Here is a 22,477-nt window from a genome sequence, read left to right on the forward strand (position 1 = left end):
GCCTGCTACACTACCTAGGTACCTACATTTTACATTTCAGAAGTCAGAATTGACACCTGCGGCTGCCTCCCCTTCTCCCAGTCCCAATTTGGTCCCAATAATCAATCAACAGCATGAGAGTTTGGGCGTCCATAGAGTCAAATACGCCCAAACTACCTATAGCCTATAAACTACCTATAGGCTATGCTATAATACAAATAAACTCACCTATAAACCGCAAAATTGCGATGCTCAACTGCCAATAAACCACAAAATGCACATTTTCCCATGAAATAGAAGTTTAAAAAGAAACTTGTTTTATGACATCATAGAATCTTCAGAATAATGTAAAGGAGCGTTTCCTCAGCGATCTACATTCGCCTAAAATATGTAGGTACTATGAGTGACGTCATGAATTCGAGAATAGAATGTGAAAGTCATAGTATGTTTTAAGAAAACTACATTAATGGCGCAGTTGATAACTTTCACGTCTGAATCTCGTGACAAATTGGCCGGATGACGTTGCCCGAATTGCACCAATGACAATTTATTTTTACCAAAAGGCAAAAGAGCCACTTGGTCAGTGCTCCGGTGCTCCTGATATCGATTAATATTCAATGACGTCATTTTTAAACTAAAATTGTAGACAAACAATTTTTTTTTATATTCCTTGTCCGCAGCCAGTTTGAGTTGGCACTGCTAAACTAGGTGCCGTTTGGAGAATGTATATTGTATACCTACATTAACTACTTTCAAATGAGTCTTAACTCAAGATCATATCTGATTCTGAGGCCTGAGCCACTCATGCCCTCGTGGCCCATGGAGTCCCTGCTGATGGTGATGCTGAATGTTTCACAGGTGGGATTAATCCTATTTTTGAGGTTGTACTGTTTGAATAATTTTATTTGATAATTAAGAAGTAGTAACATTTCTCTCATTATCATGTATAAAAAGTTTGATTAAAAAAAAACATGAATGCCTCTCGGAACTTGTGCTTTTGAATTTTCAAATAAGACTTTCTAGGTAATAATAAGAGATAGGTTACTAGCTACTCCTTAGTCCTTACTTATATTATAATTGTCTCTCAGAGTTACTTAAAAATTTATCTGACATTGCACTGTTGACTGTTGAGTGTTGAAGATAGGTAGGTGTAAGGTAGGTACCTATGTACCTAGTCCTACTAGGTAGCTGCTTGAATCTTTGGTCAAGGCTACCTACTATGCTGCTTAATACAATTGTGGTATGCGGCATATTCATTTTATCATAGCTTTGAGTCAAATAATCAACAAATGCCTATAGTGAGTCATGGGTTGAATGAAATAAGTTCAATAAAAATGTCGTGTGAGTCATGAGTTGATTTGAATCGATTCATCAAAATGTGTGAGTCATGAGTTGATTCGAATCATTCCGTTGGCTAGTTGCTCGAGCCATGAGTTGATTCGAATCATTTTATCGAGGAACTTGATGAGTCATGAGTTGATTCGAATCAATTAAATTTAACATCATGAGTCGTTTGATGAATCGATTCAAATTTCCAGACTCAAACAAAGAATCGACTCAAAAAAAATTTGAGTCGTTTACAAGTCTGTATCAGGGGCGTCGCCACGGATTTTTGAGTGGGGGGGTCGGGTTTCTAGTCTTCACCCGATGGGTAGGGGTGTTTTTTTTTGCCACACTTCCCAGTTTTGTGCGTGCGTATGTGTGTGTGTGCGTGTGTAACAAATCGGTGCGCAGCGCCGCCAAATTTGGTATAACCTATTAGGTAGGTATACCTACATCACTTGCGTAAAACTTATCACTGGTCACTTAAGGTCAGGTCGCCATGTCAAGTTCAGTTATACGGTATACCTCTATAAAAAACTTTCCCCTCTCGCCATTCTTGTAGCTTGTCTCCCATAACTTCGAAATTTGGTACACTGTATAGGTAGGTACCTAATGTATGGGGTTATACGTGTCAGCAATTCATGATTCTAACTGAGCCAACTGAGGATTTACATCTATGATCTGAAGGCAGGTCAAATACGTGACCTCATCATTAGAAAATAATGAGAAATTATAAAAGCACGAATGCCTCCTGCTTGAAAAAGTTCGTCAGAAACGCAAAATATCTTTGGAGCCATGACAAATCAGCTCATCATTGCCAGGGACAGGGTGCAACTTATGGCGAGTGATGACTCGAAAGGTCATTAGTGGAAATGTCCATCGATGGCCACCAGCATTTTTTTCTACAACTTTTGACGAAGACGCGGTAGAGCGATGACAGCACCTGGAAGGTATTCACTGTTCAGCTCAACAACACGGATCCATTCAATGTGCAGCAGGAGGTCCTTTTTCGATCAGGACATAACGTTGACCTGAGGTCGTTTTAACGTTAATTCTGAATGGTCAAATTTTAACTCATGTGACGCGTCTCAAAGAGATCAAGACGGTGGTGACAAGACAACATATGTACATACCATACAAATTCACGGAATCTAAAGTTATTGCAAAGCAGAATGTTTCGGCAGAATCTGTCCAGTTAGCTGTTTGCCTTCTTATGGGCAAAACATAGACCTGAGATGAAATCTAACGCGAAGCTAGCGAAAGAGCGTTAAAAGAGCTATCAAATATGTTTTCTGCTTCACTGTAGCCCTTCTATTGGTGGTTTCCCAGTCGCTAACGTATAACGTATACTAAACTAACGCTGAGGCATGCTTTCGACCCCTGATCGATCTACAGGTTTGCGGAAAAAAGAGCATGCTGCCCGTGACGAGAGAAAGCCGATGATACCCATTTACAAGTTTTCGGGTCATCTCAGGACTCAGGTCATCGCCAATACGTAGGAAACTCGGGACCTGCTAGACTTACGAATGTAAGTTGTGATGGTTTTTCGAGGTTCTGATTACGAATGTTATCTTAGTTTTGAACGAAGATGATGACTCCATGCATTTGGGGTAGATCAGGTCAGGTCAGATCGACCAGTACCTAATAGTGGATGACCACCACCGATTGCTTCCTAGCATGTTATATGAATAAGCAACACAACTACTTCTTAAATGTTCAGATGGGCGCTAAGTTCAAAATCAGCTCCAAAAACTACCCTATCAATTAAAAGCACGTTATGAAAAAGTGAACTAAGGTCATCTTTATTTGAATCAGGGATATCGATTTATTTTAAGTAGGTGATTAACTCGAGCGCACCGGAAGTTTTGTTGCAATCGGCTCCTTTTTGCGCGACTTCTTTGCGAAAGCCCGAGACGGTTCCATCTGACTCCCTTTCCCCTACATGTGCACTGTACAGCTAGTTGTGACGGTAGCCATGGGGCTGAGGCTAGTTTGTAGTTTTGTAGTTAGGTACTGATCCGACGAATCGACTGCGACCATTTTTTTTAAACGATCAGACGAACGCTCGGGGCAGTTTTGGCGCGTCCAATCCTTTGAGGGATAAAAAGGTAAGTACCTTTTTAGTACCTACCAGTAAGTACCAGTAAGTACCAGTAAGTACCTACCATCCTAGTACACCTTTTTGCGTTGTTCGATGGCCAATCGTCATAACCATTTCGGCATCAGTTTGGACAAGCGTCATTCAGAATAACCCATCGGCGATGTGCATCACTGTTAGACGGTCGGCAAAACAGGCTGGACTCCATTTAACCATTCTGCATAACTCTTTGTCATTGAGCACAATGTTCGTCATAGGCAAAACACTTTGTCAGATTGTCATAATGCTTCGACATTTCACAAAATGGTTAGTCGATGTGCAAAATTCATCGGTACTGTGCGTAAACAATGACTGTTTATTTAAAACTTTCGTCAATGATCAGAATGTCAATGATGTAGTGCTTATCTAGCCATATTCAATGTTTTAACGTTACGCATTCAGGGATGAGGCTTATGACAGTTCCAGCGCAATTTGCAACCAATTAACCATTAAATTCCGAAAAAGGCAGTTATACCATAGCTACGAGGAAACTGCCGCCGCCATAACGAGTAGGCATGTAGATTCTTGAGCGTCGGACTCCTAAACGCTTCGATACAAACCACGAAGTCGGCCGTCATTATCGCGTCACTGCCCGTGCGATGTCATGGGACAACGCCTCGGGCGGCCACGCCGGTCGGACTCGCGAGGGAATGGCTGACAGATGGCAAGCCGGGCCCTGCCGGCCGGACACCTTGGTTTTTTGGGCGGGTCTGACTTATCCAGCCTGTTGCTCTGTTGCCTGTCCATTCTTCAATCAGCCGATAACATGTCAGCTACGTCCATCTACATTGTACTTATGGCGCTCATGAACGCTACCGATTTTTATGTAGATCAATGGTCTACGAGTTTCGCCACCTATGCCTCGCACTGCACTGTATAAACCCGGTCATATTTATACTTCTCTGTAAAGGGGCGATCTGTTTTTAGTTTTGACGAAATGTTATGAGGAATGCCGAAATTAGCATGGGGATGTTTTGGTGAACGACGAAGGGATATTAACGAAAGACGAAGCATTTATCCAAATCGTCAAAGGTTTTGCCGGAACTCAATCAGTTATGGCGAATAGCGAAGGTAATACCAACTGACGAACTGTGGAGTGGGATCAGCATTCCGTTTTGCCCATATGCTAAAGGTTTTGCCGGAATGCCTCTCACTGGCGCCACCTATGTGCTGATCGGACGAATGGGTTTTGCTGATTGGCCATCGAACAACGCAAAAAGGTGTACTAGGATGGGGGCTACTTAAAAACATTGTTGTGCTGGTGTTCCCCGCCCACAGCTAATTGACCTTTAGGTAATTGGCTAATTGGCTTTAGGGAGCTCTTGAAGTGATTTTGAATCTGATGTATTTGTTGGTGTTGCTGACGCCTGCTTCACTGACATAAAAGCTAAAAAAGCATACTCAGCATCGCAAAAAGTGGGGGGTCGACACCTCCAGTTTTCAAGAGTGGGGGGGTCACGACCCCCCCGACCCCCCCGTCGGCGACGCCCCTGTGTTATATCAATGGGTGAAAGATGGTGTTTGCTTCATTCTGCCATTCGCGCTGTTTTTAACTTTAAATTATGCTAAAACATTTACGGATGAAATGTTCAGTGTCAAAAATTGATGTGTCTGCCGTGTACTATATTCCCACTTAACATGAGCGCGTGATAAACATTTTATGTACCTCGAATTTTCAAATGATAAAGATGATGAATCGGAGGATGCTGAAAAGCAAAAGCTCATTCCAATATTTGGACTACTTTACGATTAAAATGTTTACATTCCTGTCATCTTATTGATCATTTATTTGTTCTTTTTCATGAAAATAACTTAAGGCGTTGAGAACCGAGGTAATTTCTATCTACCGTGCCTTAACTTACCAGCAACAGCAATCTATCTACGCCCTACGGTGGCAAGGGAGACTGTGAAAGAAGCGTAAGATGGATTCTAAACAATTCTTTTGTGATATACTGAAGGGCAAAGTGCAGAGAAGAGCGTACAAGTCCTGTTTTGTGCCAGGCTGTTGCAGTAGCACTTATGAAACTCCGAAAACGATCTTCGTTCATGTCCCGAACAACATTACCCTGAGGAGATGATCGTCTGCAATAGCAGGAAGAGCTGATGCAAGTAGGGGAGAGCGGGGCCAATTGAACCACTTTTTATATGTTGACATGCACAGCGAGATCTAGTTGTCATATCGAAAAATGCACAATGCCATGAAAAAATATGCTCTTTTGGCTTTATTTTAAGATATGTAAAATTATGTTTCAAACATTTTTTTGCTGCCAAACCCATGCTATAAAACAGCTCTACGCCCGTTTCAAATGACCCCGATGCGAGGGTCAATTGAACCAGCCCATGGGGTCAATTGCACCTATCCTTAACAATGGGATGTTTTCCTCTTTAAGGCCACTTTCTTAAGGAGATATTTTGTCCGGTTTACTTTTCCAAATGCTACATTCAATAGGTCGTTGGAAAGCTAAAAGTGCAAAGTTCCTCATAATAGGTGACATAAAGTACATAGACTATGGTAAAATGGGCGGATGAGAAAAATGAGAAATATCTCAGGCTATAGTGTGCTTTCAAGCAAAAGGCTGGAGAAAAAGGGGTCAAAAATTGAGCTCTATTAAACTACTATTTCAGTTTAAAAGCTCATTTCAAAGGTGGACTATTTCCTTTAATGTTTACAGCCCCTGAACAATAACCATTGCAAAGGTCACCGGGGTCCATTGAAACGGCCTGTGGCCCTGTTTCAACTGACCCTCAGAGAAGCGTTTCAATTGACCCCATCCGCTCCCGCCATCTCGCACGCGCCGTAAAGCACATGTCAAACGAGCTGGAGGGACGGCATCATGCTGAATGAAGGGCCAAATAAGGTGTTATTCCGGAGCCAGGAGTTCTTCTTTCAGCAAACAAAGGTATATGAGATATCACAAAATATTCATAAGAACGATTTCTCCCAAACGCCCCTCAAAAACACAAAAACAAGTGTCAAATCAAAATTACCGTCCGTTTGCCGCCCAAACGCCGTTGACAAAGGAAGTGGTCGAGCGCGGATGCGCAGTGGTGTCGGCAACGCCATATGTTGCATACTGTTGAAAATAAAGCCATGTTTCATCTGACCCCGTGTTTCAACTGGCCCCGCTCTCCCCTACTTTGAAATCCACTATCAAGTCGGTGCTATTGTTGTAATGATCACTGTGAGGTGAGATATTTTGTGCAAGGGTTGAGTGTAATGCCCAGGAAATGACCTCCATTCGCCCCCTGACCGGTCAGGGTTATAAAATTTGAGTGGATGGCGGTCCGTTTGGGGTTCAGATGTCAATTGTATTTTGTTACTGTCAAGCAATACATGTTTGCTGGCAGCGAATGTGTGTAACGTCATTTTTCGAAACAGAAGTTAGAACTGTAACGGCAGAGTGCTTGCTGGTCTCATCGTAAGTATTGTAAGTGTTGTAAGCAAAAGCATTGTCAATATTGTAAGTATTGTGAGCATTGATGTATGGTAGATATCACCTCACATGATCTCGGCTCAGATAACCCTCTCCGGTGTCCCTGTCAGTAAATGGCACCTGGATCATTACAGATAAGATAATTTGTCATAATTCTTAAAGAATTGGGTGGTTTTGACTCGTTTACTCGAGGTGCAGGTCGCATTTCAATACTTTTCCATAGGCTTGCAATGTAAAGGTCACGACTCTGACCTAACCTCAGGTCACAGATCAAAATTCTGAGATATACAAACGACACATACTGCAGGTACTGTTTTGAAGACTTGATGAGAGGAAATAACTTCGTGAAAAACTCAAGCTCTGACGTGTTTGCAAACTTTTCTGAGGTGGGGTCAACAAACCCGCTCTGGTTACCTGACCTGACCTGACCCGGCATTTTTTTTTTTTTTTGCTGAGATGTGCGCAATGAGCATTTAGGAAAAGTCACCAAATATGAGCTGAATGTCTCGCGGCGTTTGGCAATTGTACAAGAAAATCCTGAAAGGTCTCCCCGTCCGAAATAAGGTTAATGTGTATATGAAGAGTTGCAGATGCCAAACATACCCAGATCTAAGACTGCAGTTCCCAGCGCCGCTGCAAACGTTTTAAAACAAACATACATAGGACATACAAACATGTTTTTTGCATCTGTTTTGGATAATAGCAACTCATGGCGCCATCACCCGCGATAACTGTTAGGATTTGTGATATATTTTATTTAGGCCATTAGTTTGGCTGTAATGTTTATTAATAGTTGGGCGGAGTTTGGTAGTTTTTTATTTAACTTGTGGTATGTTGTGCTGATTGCGGGTTGTTCAAACCTTTCAATGTAAGGACCTTATTGAACTCAACCCTACCCCTACACTACCCTACATACGACTGGACGCTTTCCAAGCCCACAAGCATCACGACGCCGAGATGGAATGTAGCCGAGAAATCACCCTCGCCATCTGCTCTAGAGCTAATCGTGTGGGGCGGCGTGTGGGGCGCCGCTTAGCCTATGGGGGTGCACTTCTAGTGGATGGGGGACGGGGGTGCACCTGCACCCCTTTCATATGGAAAGTTACTTCCCTGATTACAGCTCCCCGTATTACACCTAATCAGGGAACGGCCAGCAAACGAAGGAACTATTTCTGGATGACAGGCGAATAACCGCTCACGCAAGGAGCGGAGCTCCGCCCCGTCCAAGTGGCCAACAAAGCAGAGACAGAGGCAGCATCACATCTTCCATCAAAGAACTGGTTTCTGGCTTGGAAGATGAGCTCCATCTTTGCATCCGAGTCGGTGCTGTCAGGAATCAGCTGGTCTAATGGAGTGAGAGTAGTGAGACGACTAGCTTGTATCAGAGCTGCCTGGTCTTCGTAGCATTTGCACCGATTCTTCTCGATCGGACTCTGAATTCTGTCCCTCCTGCGTATTACTTGAGGCATTGCTATGTAGCTAAGTCTTTGGCAGAGTTTCATTATCCATGCTTTGCAAACAGTGCCATAACAACACAGTTAATTAATCACCAAGCTTCTTTGCAAGTTCCAATACAGTTGAATCGCACGCGATTTGAGTGCAAAAATCAAGAAAAATGCCAACTTGTTCCCGTAAAATATTTTGAATATTGACCTAAAAAAATGAGTAATTTCCAGATAAAATAACAGCGAAATCAGTTTTCGCTTGCCAATAAAACTCACAGATATTGAAGCTCCATTATTAAAGGAACATTTTAGTATATGCCATTCTTGATAAAACTTCTTAGCCACGCAATACCAGCGCAAAATAAAGAGACACTGAAATCACGACCAATCACTCCGATTTACCATAGGAAAATACATAGAAAATGTACGTCTCAACTGCGCCAAATATACGGACAGTTATATACCTACATGTGACGTCATGATTAGCCCGACCAATCAGAAGCAAGTCGTTTCAGCCACAAATAATTAATTTCTGAACTAACTAGGCATTTTTTAACAAAGTGATTTTAAATTAAATCATTAAAAATTCTGAGCTTTTTTATTTTACCAAAACATACAGAGCATGCAGATAGGTCCCAACCCTATTGGCATTTCGTCAAATTGACCTTTCGACTAATTGACTTTTCGACTAATTGACATTTCGACAATTTTACATTTCGATTAATTAGCATTTCGGCGAATTGACATTCCGACGCTTTGTCGGAAAATTGACATTTCGATTAGTTGTCATTTTGGCAAATTAGCATTTCGGCAAATTGACATTTTGACTTTTAGCACTTCGCCTTTTTGACACGTCGGCAAAAGAATAGGCATTCGGCAAAACGCAGTTTGGCAAATTGTCGGCTGTAACCCGGCTGGCCGGCGCTGGTGTGTTTCAGACCGCAGTTCGGCCGCCTGGTGGCGCTACACACGGCCCAACAGTTCCTGGACGCTGTGGACCAGGAGCACCAGGATGTCACCGTCATCGTGCACCTGTACGACGAGGTGCGGACCGGTCGGAGGGGCCGGCAGCGGGCGGGAGGGCACCCCTCCGGTACCTGTCTGGAGCACAGCTCACCAGTGCACAGTGATGCGTTGCCAACAATGCCCAAAAGTCAAGTTTACCAAACCGAGTAAATCGCGATATGGCCAACCAGAAAAGTCTGAAAGGGCCCAACTTTTTTCATCAACGGCTCTAGGTCAAATTCTGATGTGTATGAGTGTTGTGATCACGGAATGAGCATTAAAAGCTATTTTGGAAAAATAGCGCGATGGCAAAGTCAAAAAGTTTGAGGGACGAAACTCTCATTTTTTGACAAAACGCGGTATATCTCCTAGAAATCAAAGAACAAAAATTTTCCAAAATATGTGTCTGTTACATTGGTCCCTTGCCTATGATATGCCACCGTTAAAACCCGTATCGGTCTTTTTGTTTTTACTCTCCGCGAGAAAACGCAACAAGGCTTTTCGCTTAGTTCATCATAATGATCATAGATGGCGTTGGTGTCGAACGACCTGCCCCGTCTGAGGAGGCGGTGTTCCTGTCGCCTATGGGCCTTCTGGGACTTTAAATGGGCTAAACACAATCAGCCTTCAAGCCCTCTTGTGCGCCTGGGGGTCACGAGGGAGGGGATGGGTCTATGCCCCCTTATATCAACATACCTGCTGGACTTTAGCATTGCAGCTATTGCAGAGTATGGACAAATATGAAAGCCCGAATGTCAACGGCGACATCTGTCCATCTAATGTGGTCCCGGATGGAACATCCAGTATTTCACCACATCTCTCATCTCTGGTTTGAATTCGGCAACGCTCACTAATGAAAACTTGGCAACACTGGCCTGTGACAGGTAGCAACGGATGTTTTCCATCTCATCCGCTGACGGGAGCTACTTGCGACAAGTGCTGGTACCATCCATGTCAATTCAATCGCTAGTTTTACCATAACTATGTAAGTTCTTCATTACCAGTGTGTTCTGAGTCGCTCAGGCTATCTGGGCCGAGGCAGCGTCAGCCCTCGCCAACAGTTATCTATCATTGTATAGCAATCAGCGATGACTGTTTCATGTAATTTAAAATATTTGATTTTTTGATTATACATACAAAACCTTAAATATGTATATTTTAAACATCTTACCTATAGGTTTTTGACATTTCGAAAACAACGGAATATAAAAGATAGAATACATACCGATGATCTACTTTAGAAAGTTCAAGCCTGAAGTCTTCAAAAATAGCCAAGTTATCCGCTTTTATATTTTACCAGTATAACGCCTTTTGTGGTGACTAACGGAGCGATCGAGAGGGTGAGCCTTGCACGTGCGAAATCTCGAGGGGTATCTACAAATGACTTGTGCACGGCACCCTACTAATCGGTCTCTAGCGATGTGCCAAATTTGAGTACAATCGGCCCAGCCGTTCTCGAGATCTGGAAGCGGCACCCTGCACGTGCGCACGTGCAAAATGGGTCCCAACTGACTTATGCACGCACCCTACTAACCGGTCCCTAACTGTGTACCAAATTTGAGCGCAATCGGTCGAGCCGTTCTCGAGATCTGGAAACGACCCCTGCACGTGCGCACGTGCAGCAGCACCCCAACTCTTGCACATGGATATGCAGTGCCTAGTGGGTGCCTACTTACATGCCAACTTTCAGCGCAATCGGCCAAGTAGTTACCGAGATATTGCAACAATTACAAAACTGACACCTCTTCGTTTTGCACGTGGCACGTGCATAAGGGGTCACCCACATGCATCGGGAATAGTCCAATACTTGGTAGAAGGAATGAAGCTACCCCACAAAAATTACCGCGTGTAAATCGGTCAAGTGGTTGCTGAGATATAAGCCTCGCAAAAGCGTCCGCACGGCCGGCCGGCCGGCCGCTCATACTCAGAAATTTCCGTTAAAGGTAGTGTGTCAGCTTTCTTGGACCATATGGAGTTAATGACCCGGATAAGGAGAACCGGATTTTTAGAACTTATCCATACCTTCAAAACTCATGGAAACGTCTTAAATTCTTCAAATTTTGAGTACCCCAGTGCGGAATTCGCCCCGACGGGTTGTCGGTCGTACCCCAACCACATTTCACACCACTATGAACAATAAATGCACACACTAAAATCGCTATTACCGATGGGCTCATCCAATCAAGTTTCGATAAACCCGTTCATCATCATCTCCTGCGGTTTCGAACACGCCTGTTAGGTGGCTTCTGATGCTCGTCGAGGTCGGAATTTCCAAATACGCGTGGTGCGTCGGGCCGCGCGCTCTGACTTCGGCCAAGAAAAATGCGTCAGCTGATCATTGTCCTTTCTGCCACTTGCGTGTGGTGAAATGGGGTCATAACTTAAGAGACGGCTGTTTCATGTCAATTATTTCACATAAAATCATATTTCAAACCATAAATTAATGTTCGACAGCCAAATTAAAGAAACAATACCAATACAGGCTTACAGTTTAAGTTCCACATTGTGTTGTATACGATTAGACAGCTGATAACTCATTCCCGTACGTCGTAACTCTATAATGACCCTTGCTTATTGTCACATGTGCGCCGCATTCGCGATTGTTGCCGACGCCTGTTTGCAGGTCAGCCCACTACAGTTGTTATACATATCGAAAAACCGATAAACTTTTAGGCAAAAAAGGCACTGTTCCAGGCCCATTTTTGATTTTTTTTTTGCGATATTATGTAAAACAGAAGCTTCTTATCCTAGGAAAAATAAAATGGGAAATCATTGGAAGGTGGCACACTACCTTTAACCCTCGCGGGCCCGGGGGGGGGGCGTTTTTCGCCCCCCCCCCTGGCGAATATTTGCGATTGCTCCCGAACGCTTAGGGATAGGGAAGGGAAACTTTCAGTACCTTTTCTCCAATCAATTTGGCATCTTCTGAAGTAAAAAATTTGGACCTAGCCCCCTTGATGACGTCACAGGGTCGATTTTTCTAGACCCCTGCACGGCAAACTTCGGCGTCACAGACGCAAACTTCAAATAGCTGCTAAAAATAGAGTTTTAGAGATAAAGACAAATTACGAGCACGGTTGTGTAGCGTTTGACCTAGAGAAAAATAGAAAAATAGTTTTGGTGACCTGAGGTCAGAGGTCAGGTCAACGACCCCGAAATGTGATTTTAGTTTTTCGCAAATAACTTCGACAAAAATGGTCCTAGAGCTTCGGCAGTGGTACCATCGCATTCGTCTTGTCAAGCCGCGTCGAATGATATATATTTTGTTTGGAAAAGGTCAAGTTTCATGTTGACCTCATGTGACCTCGAATGACTTTTGGTTGACCTTGACACATGAAAGGTCGCCTATGATGGATTTGTACCCGCTGATCACGAATCTGTCATCTATTTTCCTCAAAGCCTTCATTTAGAGCTTCCGGATGGCAAAATTGTCTTATTTATTATTACTAGCTTGAATCAGTGAAATAGCCTCTACCAAGGATACTCTTCAGTGACGTTGACCTTTGAGAAGCCTTGTATCGTAAGATGAACCACAAATAGGGAACTGATAAGCCTCAAATCATTTCAAAACATCTTGGAAGTTAGCACGCAAGATGTACGAAAAAGTGCAAAGTTTGAGGTCAATTTTGAGCGTGACCTTGACCTTGACCTTTAATTTTGAGCACAGTTTCAGAATCCTCAGATTCTCTGCTTTCGTTTGACACTCAATTTTGCCGGTTTGATGCATCTTGCCGTCCTCTAGAACGCTTACCTTGAGATCACTACACATGTGCCGGCTTTTGCCTTTGACCTTGACCTCACCTCTGACCTTGAAAATTGACCTGAGGTCAAAAATTTTAGGTGCTTTAGAATTGTCTTGTAAGAACCTTTCGTTTGGTATCGCTTTTGTTTCCGTAACTCCCTTATTTACGGAGTTAGACAGGGGGGGGGGGCGAAAAACGCCCCTCCCCGGGCTGCGGTGGTTGGGATTACCCCCCGGGCCCGGCCGGGTTAATCTAAGGAAAGACTCGGCTCGCTTCGCTCGCTCCGAAATTACAGGCACTGTTCACCCGAAACAATGAAACACATTGTCGTCAATTCAGCTGACCTGCATCACTACGCCCAGCTGAGATTTCGTTGTTGATTGCGGGCTCGATCGACGTCAGGTATGCCCACTCTAACGTTGGTACCCACTTGTAAGATGTCCTCCGCACTCCTGGCCCTTCACCGTTCCCTGCTTCTATCCTCAGGATACTGAAATCCTTCTCCTCCACGCCGCAATCCCCCTCCGGGCTGGACAGGCAACTTTATCTCATGCGGGCTGCTCCCTTGGAGCGGCACCGCTGCTCCCGAGGGAGCGCACCCCGTAGCCGGGTGCAGTGAGTGCCTTGGGGCTGGGTGGCCTGTCCTTATCTGGACGGGGGTCTCGTGTCTGACATTACTTTTACCTTACCGTGTCGTGTCTGACATTACTCTGACCGTACCGTCTCGTGTCTGACATTGCTCTGACCGTACCGTCTCGTGTCTTACTGTGTCGCCTCCTATGTGACCGTACCGCCTGGTACCCGACCCTGTATGACGATGTCTTTTCGTGTCTATCGTCAGCGCACTGCCAGCTGTCGCACGATGAACGATTGCCTGGCTACCATCAGCCGTCTTCAGCCGCTCTACAAATTCTGCAAGCTGCGCGCCTCAACGGCCGGGGTCAGCAAACACTTTGTGAGTCGGGACACAGGCGCATGGCAAGTGGACTCAATTACTTGGCCAGAAGGCTCATTTTTTGTAATTCTCCTTCGATTCTGTGACTGCTCACTTTTTGTCACCTCCTCTGGCTCAGTTGTACAGATGATCCTTGTGCGCGGACGTTTTGGTAAAAGGTTAGCGCGACTAGCTGTGATTTGTTGTAGTTGGCGAGCTGTGACGGTGCGGTGTGTGATTGTCGGCGGGCGCGGTGCCGCCGCCTGTGTTTGCACACCCCACCACCGGCGCCTGACGCGGCGGCTCTGACACGCCGGCACAGAGCGAGACGGGCGTGCCGGCGCTCATCATCTACAAAGGCGGAGCGGTCATTGGCAACTTCGTACGACTCGAGGACGAGCTGGGGGACGACTTTTGCTCCTCCGATCTGGAGAACTTCCTCATAGAGTAAGTGGCGACTTTTGTCCCCCGGGTACCTTCGTCATTGAATGTGTGTCGACTGTCGAGTAAGTGTTCTTCCTCAGGCTGGAGGAGCGGCGCGCTGCACACAAACACACACGCACACGCGCACGCGCACGCGCACGCACGCACACTTTTAATGGCTGGATAAACCTCAGCACATTCTCGTTTTCACCTCGAGACGGCTTTACCACAGTGTACACATAACAAACGCTGTAAAAAAAAAACTTCAAAACACGCTTTCCTAGTAGCACATTCATCTGCCCTGCCTGCTCAGTTCGGAGGTAGCCTAGATTTTTGCTTGAGTCGGCTGCTTCCGGCCCTGCCTATGCCCCCGCGCCCGCGCCGCCTCGCATCTCAGGGCGGCTATCCCCGCGAAGCGGCGCCCCCTGGCCACAGGCGGTCCGCGCGACGGCGGCCCGGCCTGCCCAGCAGATGCTGGGGAGCCGGGCAAGGGTTAGCCCGGATGCCCGGATGGACGGGCGGGAGCGGCTCACACGCACAATGTAGTGCAATCACATCCGGGTTCATACCTATTATATATAGGCTATAGCTTATAACCGTCAAAAGAAACAATTTTGAACGGCAAACAATTTTGTCACACATTTGTGGCATGCTCTGTGGGCCGAGGTGAGCTAAGGAGCCAGTTGGTTTCGCTCCCTTTTTTGGCCTACTCTTGTCGACCACTTAGCATTAAGAGTTCATTTCATTGTTTCTGTACAATAACCACATGAGTCTGTTCCTCTTAATCCAATTTTGTTGAGGAAACTATTTGTTCCCACTGTTCTTGTAACGATTTTATACCTAGTTGGCCTATATGTACTGCTGTGGAGTGCTTCTGAGGCTTCTGTAAATTTCCTTCCAATCGATTCGACCCAGCCTACTCTCCTAGGTCAGCTTCCATGTGTTTCTGGCATCTTTCACTCTTTCTTGTCTAGAGATGTTTTTATATGTGGTGTGCCCGTGTTTGTAGAAATAATCCAGCGGATAATACTTGGTCAAAAAAAAACTTCACCTTTTCTCCCCATTCCTTCCATTCTCTATGCAAGCTACTATTTAGCGTTACATAATCTAGAAAAGTTATTGCAATGTTATAGGTCCATTTCATTCCTTCCAATCCTAGCAAGGATCCATCTGTTTTTAATAAATCATTCATCGTTCTTATAGCTTTGGCATACCATTCTTCAAGTTTTAAACTTGGTAGCGTCTGAAAAGAAGATAGCAGTGGAATTTAAGACACTTATCTTCTGTGAGCATATTTCCTGGAAGTTGGCGAATGTCATCACAGGGTCTTTCATAATGAATGTTATTTTTAAAACAGCCATAGCTCAGGTGATAAACATCACAAAGTTATTGTCAATACCCGAATGAAATAACAAATCATGGGAAATTATGTACACATGACTCGCATTTAGGTACCCTTCATGGATTTCGAACTGTGTCGCCTCCACTGAACTCTATAATGTGGAACGCGCATCGGCCGCCAGATGGTGTCCAACGGTGCCGCCATGTTGCGCAGACCAGGAAGCGGCCGCCGCCTGTGTTGGGGAATAGGGAATTCGGGACCTCGATTTACGTTTGCGGTCGCTGCATCCGTTACGTTCAAGCTATGTGGACACGGAACCCGGCATCTTACGCAGAATTGAGTGGAGAATAAGATGAAATCCTAAAAAATTCTCAGATACAAGGAACTAATACGTTAAACCCTTATAAGTCAATGGGGAAATATGAAAATTGCTATTTTGGCGCCGAGAATGATCTGAAACTATCTCAAGCATATAGAATCATGATTTCATGCACTCCTTGCAAGGTTCTATGCTTCATATTTGCATTGTTGCCCTTGCGTGACGTCATTTGTGACGTCACAAGGGTCACAGTTTTTCTTCAATAACTCCCGATCAAATTGAGCTAGCGAGTCGGGAAAGCGACCAATGGACATAGGAAGACCTGCCGAATCGAATGATATGCGACATGACCTCTTTCGACCAGCTTCGTGACCTGGGGGTGCTGACCTGACCTTGACCTGAGGTCAACACCCTAAGTTGACCTGACCCGAACAAAAAGTATATCACTCGATGCGCCTGAGCTAGCTGAACACGATGATGCCAAAATCGCGGCTCTACGGCCATTTTTGGCGAAGTTATTTACCAAAAACCGAACCCGTGCCTTAGATCACTTGACCTGACCTCAGAGGTCACCGGTTGACCCGGGACCTTAACAGTGGGTTCCTACCAGTCACTCTGCATTATACTTTGTCGCAAACGACCACTTTACCGCTTAATTCTAGTTTAATTAGCGGCGCATTAGCGAGGTGGGTTCAATCAACCCCCTCGGCCGGGGCAAATGTAGGTCCGGCGAGTGAATTTGAGGAATTCTGAAGATACGATCGTGTTCCCCACTCAATTCTGCCTAAGATACCGGGTTCCGTATCTACGTAACTTGAACGTAAGGGATGCGGCGGCCGCAAACGTAAATCGAGGTCCCGAATTCCCTATTCCTCAACACAGGCGGCAGACGGTTTCTGGTCTGCGCAATATGGCCGCCACCGTTAGACACTACGGCCAATAGGGTTGAAGCGGCAGTGCTCCCCTGTGGTCGCCTCGCTTTCGGACACAGATTTCGGCCCGCTGACGCAAATGGCGCACCACGCGCTTCACATTCTCAGCGCATCCTCCTTGCAGCAAACCTCTCCACTGTGACCTGCAGCTCTATGAGGGTCACTGGAAGGGCCTCTGCTTGGGGCCTCCAAGACGACTACCCAAAACCAGAAGTCCATCGGCGAGAGATCAGGGCTCCAGGCTGGCCATGGCCGGTCAGTGAGACGGCTGATCACTCGTCTGTCTGCGCATACAAGGGTAGTTGGCAAGCTGCAATTGGCAAGCATTTGAGCTGACTGGAGTTTCAAAGTTTTCCCCAAAGGCTGCTACCGGCACTCCACAAAATTTTCTAACACATTCATCAAAAAAGCAAGGACAAAAAGAACTTGAATTACTGATATGTGTTTCTGAAGACTGGACAGTGAGCAGTAATCACATTCACATTTACATTTCACAGGTGTTCTGCTTTTCCACATTATCCTAAAATGTTGCAGGCACCAGCCGAATGTTTGAAATCTAGATGGTCAAAAGTCGAAACATAAAGTACAGATTCGGCCATGTTCCAACTGAGGAAGCTAAACCAACATCTGCTTTTTCCTATCCGTTATGGCTTGCTGATTCGTGAATAAGATACGAATCATGTAAAAAAATGTGTTAATAACTCACTTGTCCTGAGAACAGTCACCAAATAATATGTATAAAAACGATATAATGCCCCCTGTCGTCCAACCTCAAACTAAACGGGAACAAACACAAGGTTATCAAGGATTTCGAAACAGATGCGCCATAACAGAGGCTGATTACCAGCTGATTAAAATGCTGCAAAAAAAGTTTTACGACTGTAAACCTCGTGAATAATTATATTGATAAAAATGATCCAACACAATATTAATTTCTAACGAAATCAACATTGTAAGTGTAATTCACTACAAAAAAAATCATTTCTCTTCAGTAATTCAACCAAAAGAGCATACAAAAGGGTATATGAATAAATATTGCGTCATCAGATCACATCCATTCATCAGGGGAGAGAGAATCTTAAAAGTAAATCCTTGGTTGTCTTATTATCTGGCGCCACTTTGTGTCAATTTTGCCTTCATGTTGTGATTTCTTGTAAAGATAAGACAAGATGCCAGTTCAAATCCATTTTCATTTAACTATGGGACCAAAGTCAGTCTCAGGGCTACCTAACACCAGCCTTTTCAGCTGGATTTTCAGTGTCAAATTCTATGTAGAGTATCTCAGACCACATCTCAGGACTCAAGGCCAGTTTCCAAACAATGTTTTTTTGTGTTTTGATTCTACCTTTTCCCCTAGGGGTCATTAACCCGCGCCCCACTGGGGTGTGCGTATAACACGCCCTACTAGGAGGGGGGGGGGGCTCTTCATAGCCCCCCCCTCCTAACTCCGAAACTACTGGGCCGATCGTAAAAATTGAAACGGCATCTGATAGCCCGTGAAAAACTGTCGAGCGAAACCTAATTTCATTGACCTCAAGGTCACCGATGACGTCACAGGTCAGGTCAAAGTAAAAATTATTAGCATTTTGGTTTGTTCACATTTTGGGCTCTGGCCGCCGTCTTACAAGTCAGATCAGGCTCATTTTTGGTATACACACTCGTGAACAGATGCTCTAGATACCCTGAGGGTACCAAACTTGTACTTTGATTTTCAGGTCAGGGTCAGGTCATCACAGGTCACGGAAATATTATATCATGTGTCGGTCACGTGACACATGTTTTATGGTCCATTTAGGCCATAGATTTCGAACTTGATGTCGTCTATGTCATTCGAGGTCATTTTGAGTCGAATTTTGCTTAGGTCAGTCACTTTCAGATCACTTTGAGGTAAAAAAAGGTCAAATTTTAAAGTCGAAATTTTTCAACAAAAAAGTGTTTTTTGGATGCAGTTTAAGCTCAGGAACACGATGGTGCTATTTATATTGGTGTACGATGTCAAATACGTACTGAAAAATTGATTTGAAAAATTAATAATTGTGAATTTTTTGCTTTAATGCGTATAACTTGACCATTTTTGAAGATATTTAGCTAAAACTTGCTTGAGTTAGTCATAAGCATGTGTTCTATCATATATGTATATTCCGTTTTTTTCGAAAAGTCAAAAACTTTTTGAAAAAAATATGAAAATTTAGCCGGTCCCGTAGCTCAGTTGGTAGAGCGTTGGACTCCGCGTGGTGAGAGCACGCGTTCCCGGTTATAACAGTCCGGGTTCGAAGCGCGACGGGCGCTCGACATTTATGGGCCTCCTGACAGGTATGGTTGCGGTTGATAGCAGACCGTAGCCAGGCGAAGTCAGTGAGGGGACCGGCCGTGCGCGGCTATGTGCGCACGTTAAACTTTGGACTCTAAATTCTGCCATAGAACTGGAATTGCGCCATCGGAGGGTAAAGGGCAGGCAACAAGCTTCGCTTAGCGGTGGCTCTGTCCTTGTGAATCCTTCCTATTAAAAGGTTCGGACTAAATTTATAAAAAAAAAGTTTTGAATTTTATTATATAAAATGTTTGAAATTTTCAAAATTTTGAAAATCCGAGATAGCAGTTTGATAGCGCGATCTATTTTGAGTCCTCTCATGCAAAGAGATTGGATCTAGCTTAACCTTCGCCCCGTTGGGGGGGCCATTTTGGCCCCCCCCCCCAGTGGTTTTTCCTGAATAGCAAATTTTCAGTACCTTCCCGGGCATCAATTTGACACCTTCACACCAAATTTCAAGTCTTAGGTCACCTTAGGTCAGGAGTTATTGAGGTCAAACTGAGGTCATGTTCGAGCAAAAATGAGAAAAAACATGCAATTTTGAAACGCTCACCAAATCTACAGTTATCAAGCAATTTCAAAGTTCTTTATATGGTCTAGCAGACAAAAATTAACGCTACAAAACTGCTATCTCGGATTTTCAAAATTTTGGGTTTTTGACCCCCAAAAATTCAAAAAATTGATTTTTTTAGAAACTTAAAAAAAATCCAAATTTTTTCCGAATTTCGAAAAAACCGGAATATATGTGATAGTCCCTGCGCTGTTCTATATACATACCAATTTTCAGATCGATATCTCGTTTTTTGGCCAAGTTATAGCGAAAAAACTGTTCAAAATGATGACGTCAAATATTTGAACTCAATTTTTGGCGATTCTAGACCACGTACGGCAAAACAAAGACCACCATTGAACTCCCCGTGACGAGCTGCATCGATTCGATACCCATTTTATGCAAAATAGTAACTTTGAAATTTGACCTAATTTGACCTGACCTTGACCTGACCTTGACCAAAACGTGACCTAAGCTGGCCCCAAAGGCTGCCTGACCCACATAATCGCATTTGTCATGTAAAATGGGCCATAAAACATGTATCACACGACACTTTCATATTGTGACCCCCAGTGACCTGACCTCTGTGACTTGACCTTGTATCAGTGACCTCAAATAGCAAAATATGTGTTTGAAGAACATTTCCCCATCGATGATTTTCAATGAAATGCATTTTACTCGATTTTACAACGCATTTCTTAACCCTCGCCCGTATTGGTGTTTTTCCAGCCTTCGAACGTATAAGGGGGGGGGGGGTCCGTTGGACCCCCCCCTTGCCATTTCGCCCCTGATCGAGCTAGAGTTTCGCGGAAAAAACGAGAGCGTGTTGCCCGTGACGAGAGGAAGCCTATGACACCTAAGTTTAAGGTCCTAGGTCATTGGTTGACCTTGCAGGTCAGGTCAATGACCCCAACGTCGGGAAAATCGGGACCTGTTAGTACGTCGTAAAGTGTGGCTGCTATGGGAGTTTTCGGGGCGCTGATCACGAATATCATGTTAGTTTTGATCACAGATGATGTCTTTATGCATTTAGTCCAGGTCGGGTCAGGTCAGGTCAGGTCAACCAGTAGGGGTCCTGCCGGGTATTCCTAGTAGGTGTCAACCGCCTCTGACAGCTTCGTAACATGTTACGAAGGCACCAAAACTACTTCGTAAATGTTCATATGGTTGCTAAATTCGAATTCAGCTCCAAAAACTGGCCTAGAAACATGTAAAACTCGAAAAAGTGAACCGAGGTCACCAAAGGTCAATGACCTGACCTGACCTTCAGGTGACCTTGACACCAACTTTAATGCATGGAGGCAACATCATATCACATGTTTCAACGCTTGAAACCACGAAAAGACTGCAAACGCGCGGCTAATGCGAGCCGACATACGCCGAATCGCGATTCCGGCCAAACATGGTCTCGAAAAGTAGGTCACAGGTCAAAGGTCATTGGGGTCAGGGTCATGAAATTTTCAGGGTAGGTGTAAAATTGATTAAAGGTAGTGTGCCAGCTTTCCTGGACCGTATGGAGTTAATGGCCCAGATAAGGAGAACCGGATTTTTAGAACTTATCCATACCTTCAAAACTCATGGAAACGTCTTAAATTCTTCAAATTTTGAGTACCCCAGTGCGAAATTCGCCCCGACGGGTTGTCGGTCGTACCACAACCACATTTCACACCACTATGAACAATAAATGCACACACTGAAATCGCTATTACCGATATGCTCATCCAATCAAGTTTCGATAAACCCGTTCATCATCAGCTCCTGCGGTTTACGAACACGCCTGTTAGGTGGTGCGGTAGACCGCGCCCAAAGCCAGGGCCCCGGTAACATGAGGTAGCCGAGTCAGGGCAGCGTGCGCTGACCCAAGCCGGAGCCGCGCGTCCTCCCGGTGTCATGTGATAGCCCGGGGCTGCCCGCGGGGATGCGGTAGACCGCGCCCAAAGCTGCGGCCCCGGCTTGGGTCAGCGCACGCTGCCCCGACTCGGCTACCTCACGTTACCGGGGCCCTGGCTTTGGGCGCGGCTTCTGCTCATACTTTGTGGTGCGGTGGTGGCGCGTCGGGCTGCGCGCTCTGACTTCGGCCAAGAAAAATGCGTCAGCTGATCATGGTCATTTCTGCCACTTGCGTGTGGTGAAATGGGGTCATAACTTATGAGACGGCTTTTTCATATCAATTATTTTACATAAAATCATATTTCAAACCATAAATAATGTTCGACAGCCAAATAGAAGAAACAATACCAATACAGGCTTACAGTTTAAGGCTCGACATTGTGTTGTCTACGATTAGACAGCTGATAACTCATTCCCGTACGTCGTAACACTATAATGACCTTTGCTTATTGTCACATGTGCGCCGCATTCGCGATTGTTGCCGACGCCTGTTTGCAGGTGAACCCACTACAGTTGTTATACATATCGAAAAACCGATAAACTTTTAGGCGAAAAAGGCAATATTCCAGGCCCATTTTTGATTTTTTTGCGATATTAGGTAAAAACAGAAGCTTCTTATCCTAGGAAAAATAAAATGGGAAATCTTTCAAAGGTGGCACACTACCTTTAACGCGAGGGTACTGAAAGTTTCGTCGCGATCGGCCTCTTTT

The 22,477-nt window shown here is 44.7% G+C and overlaps 1 protein-coding gene across 2 annotated transcripts in view; it reads left to right on the forward strand.

Moving 5' to 3' along the window:
* The window catches only part of LOC122379925 (phosducin-like protein), a 91,164-nt gene that overhangs the window by 66,904 nt on the left and 1,783 nt on the right, over window positions 1–22,477 (forward strand). For both annotated transcript variants that reach the window (XM_043362626.1, XM_043362710.1), the window contains exons 5-7: window positions 9,257–9,362; window positions 13,908–14,021; window positions 14,323–14,447. In XM_043362626.1, coding sequence (XP_043218561.1) covers window positions 9,257–9,362; window positions 13,908–14,021; window positions 14,323–14,447 — 345 coding nt within the window. The remainder of the gene's footprint in view (window positions 1–9,256; window positions 9,363–13,907; window positions 14,022–14,322; window positions 14,448–22,477) is intronic.

The sequence above is a fragment of the Amphibalanus amphitrite genome, unplaced genomic scaffold (assembly GCF_019059575.1).
Source record: "Amphibalanus amphitrite isolate SeventyFive unplaced genomic scaffold, NRLGWU_Aamphi_draft 000000F_arrow, whole genome shotgun sequence".
Lineage (NCBI taxonomy): Eukaryota > Metazoa > Arthropoda > Thecostraca > Balanomorpha > Balanidae > Amphibalanus > Amphibalanus amphitrite.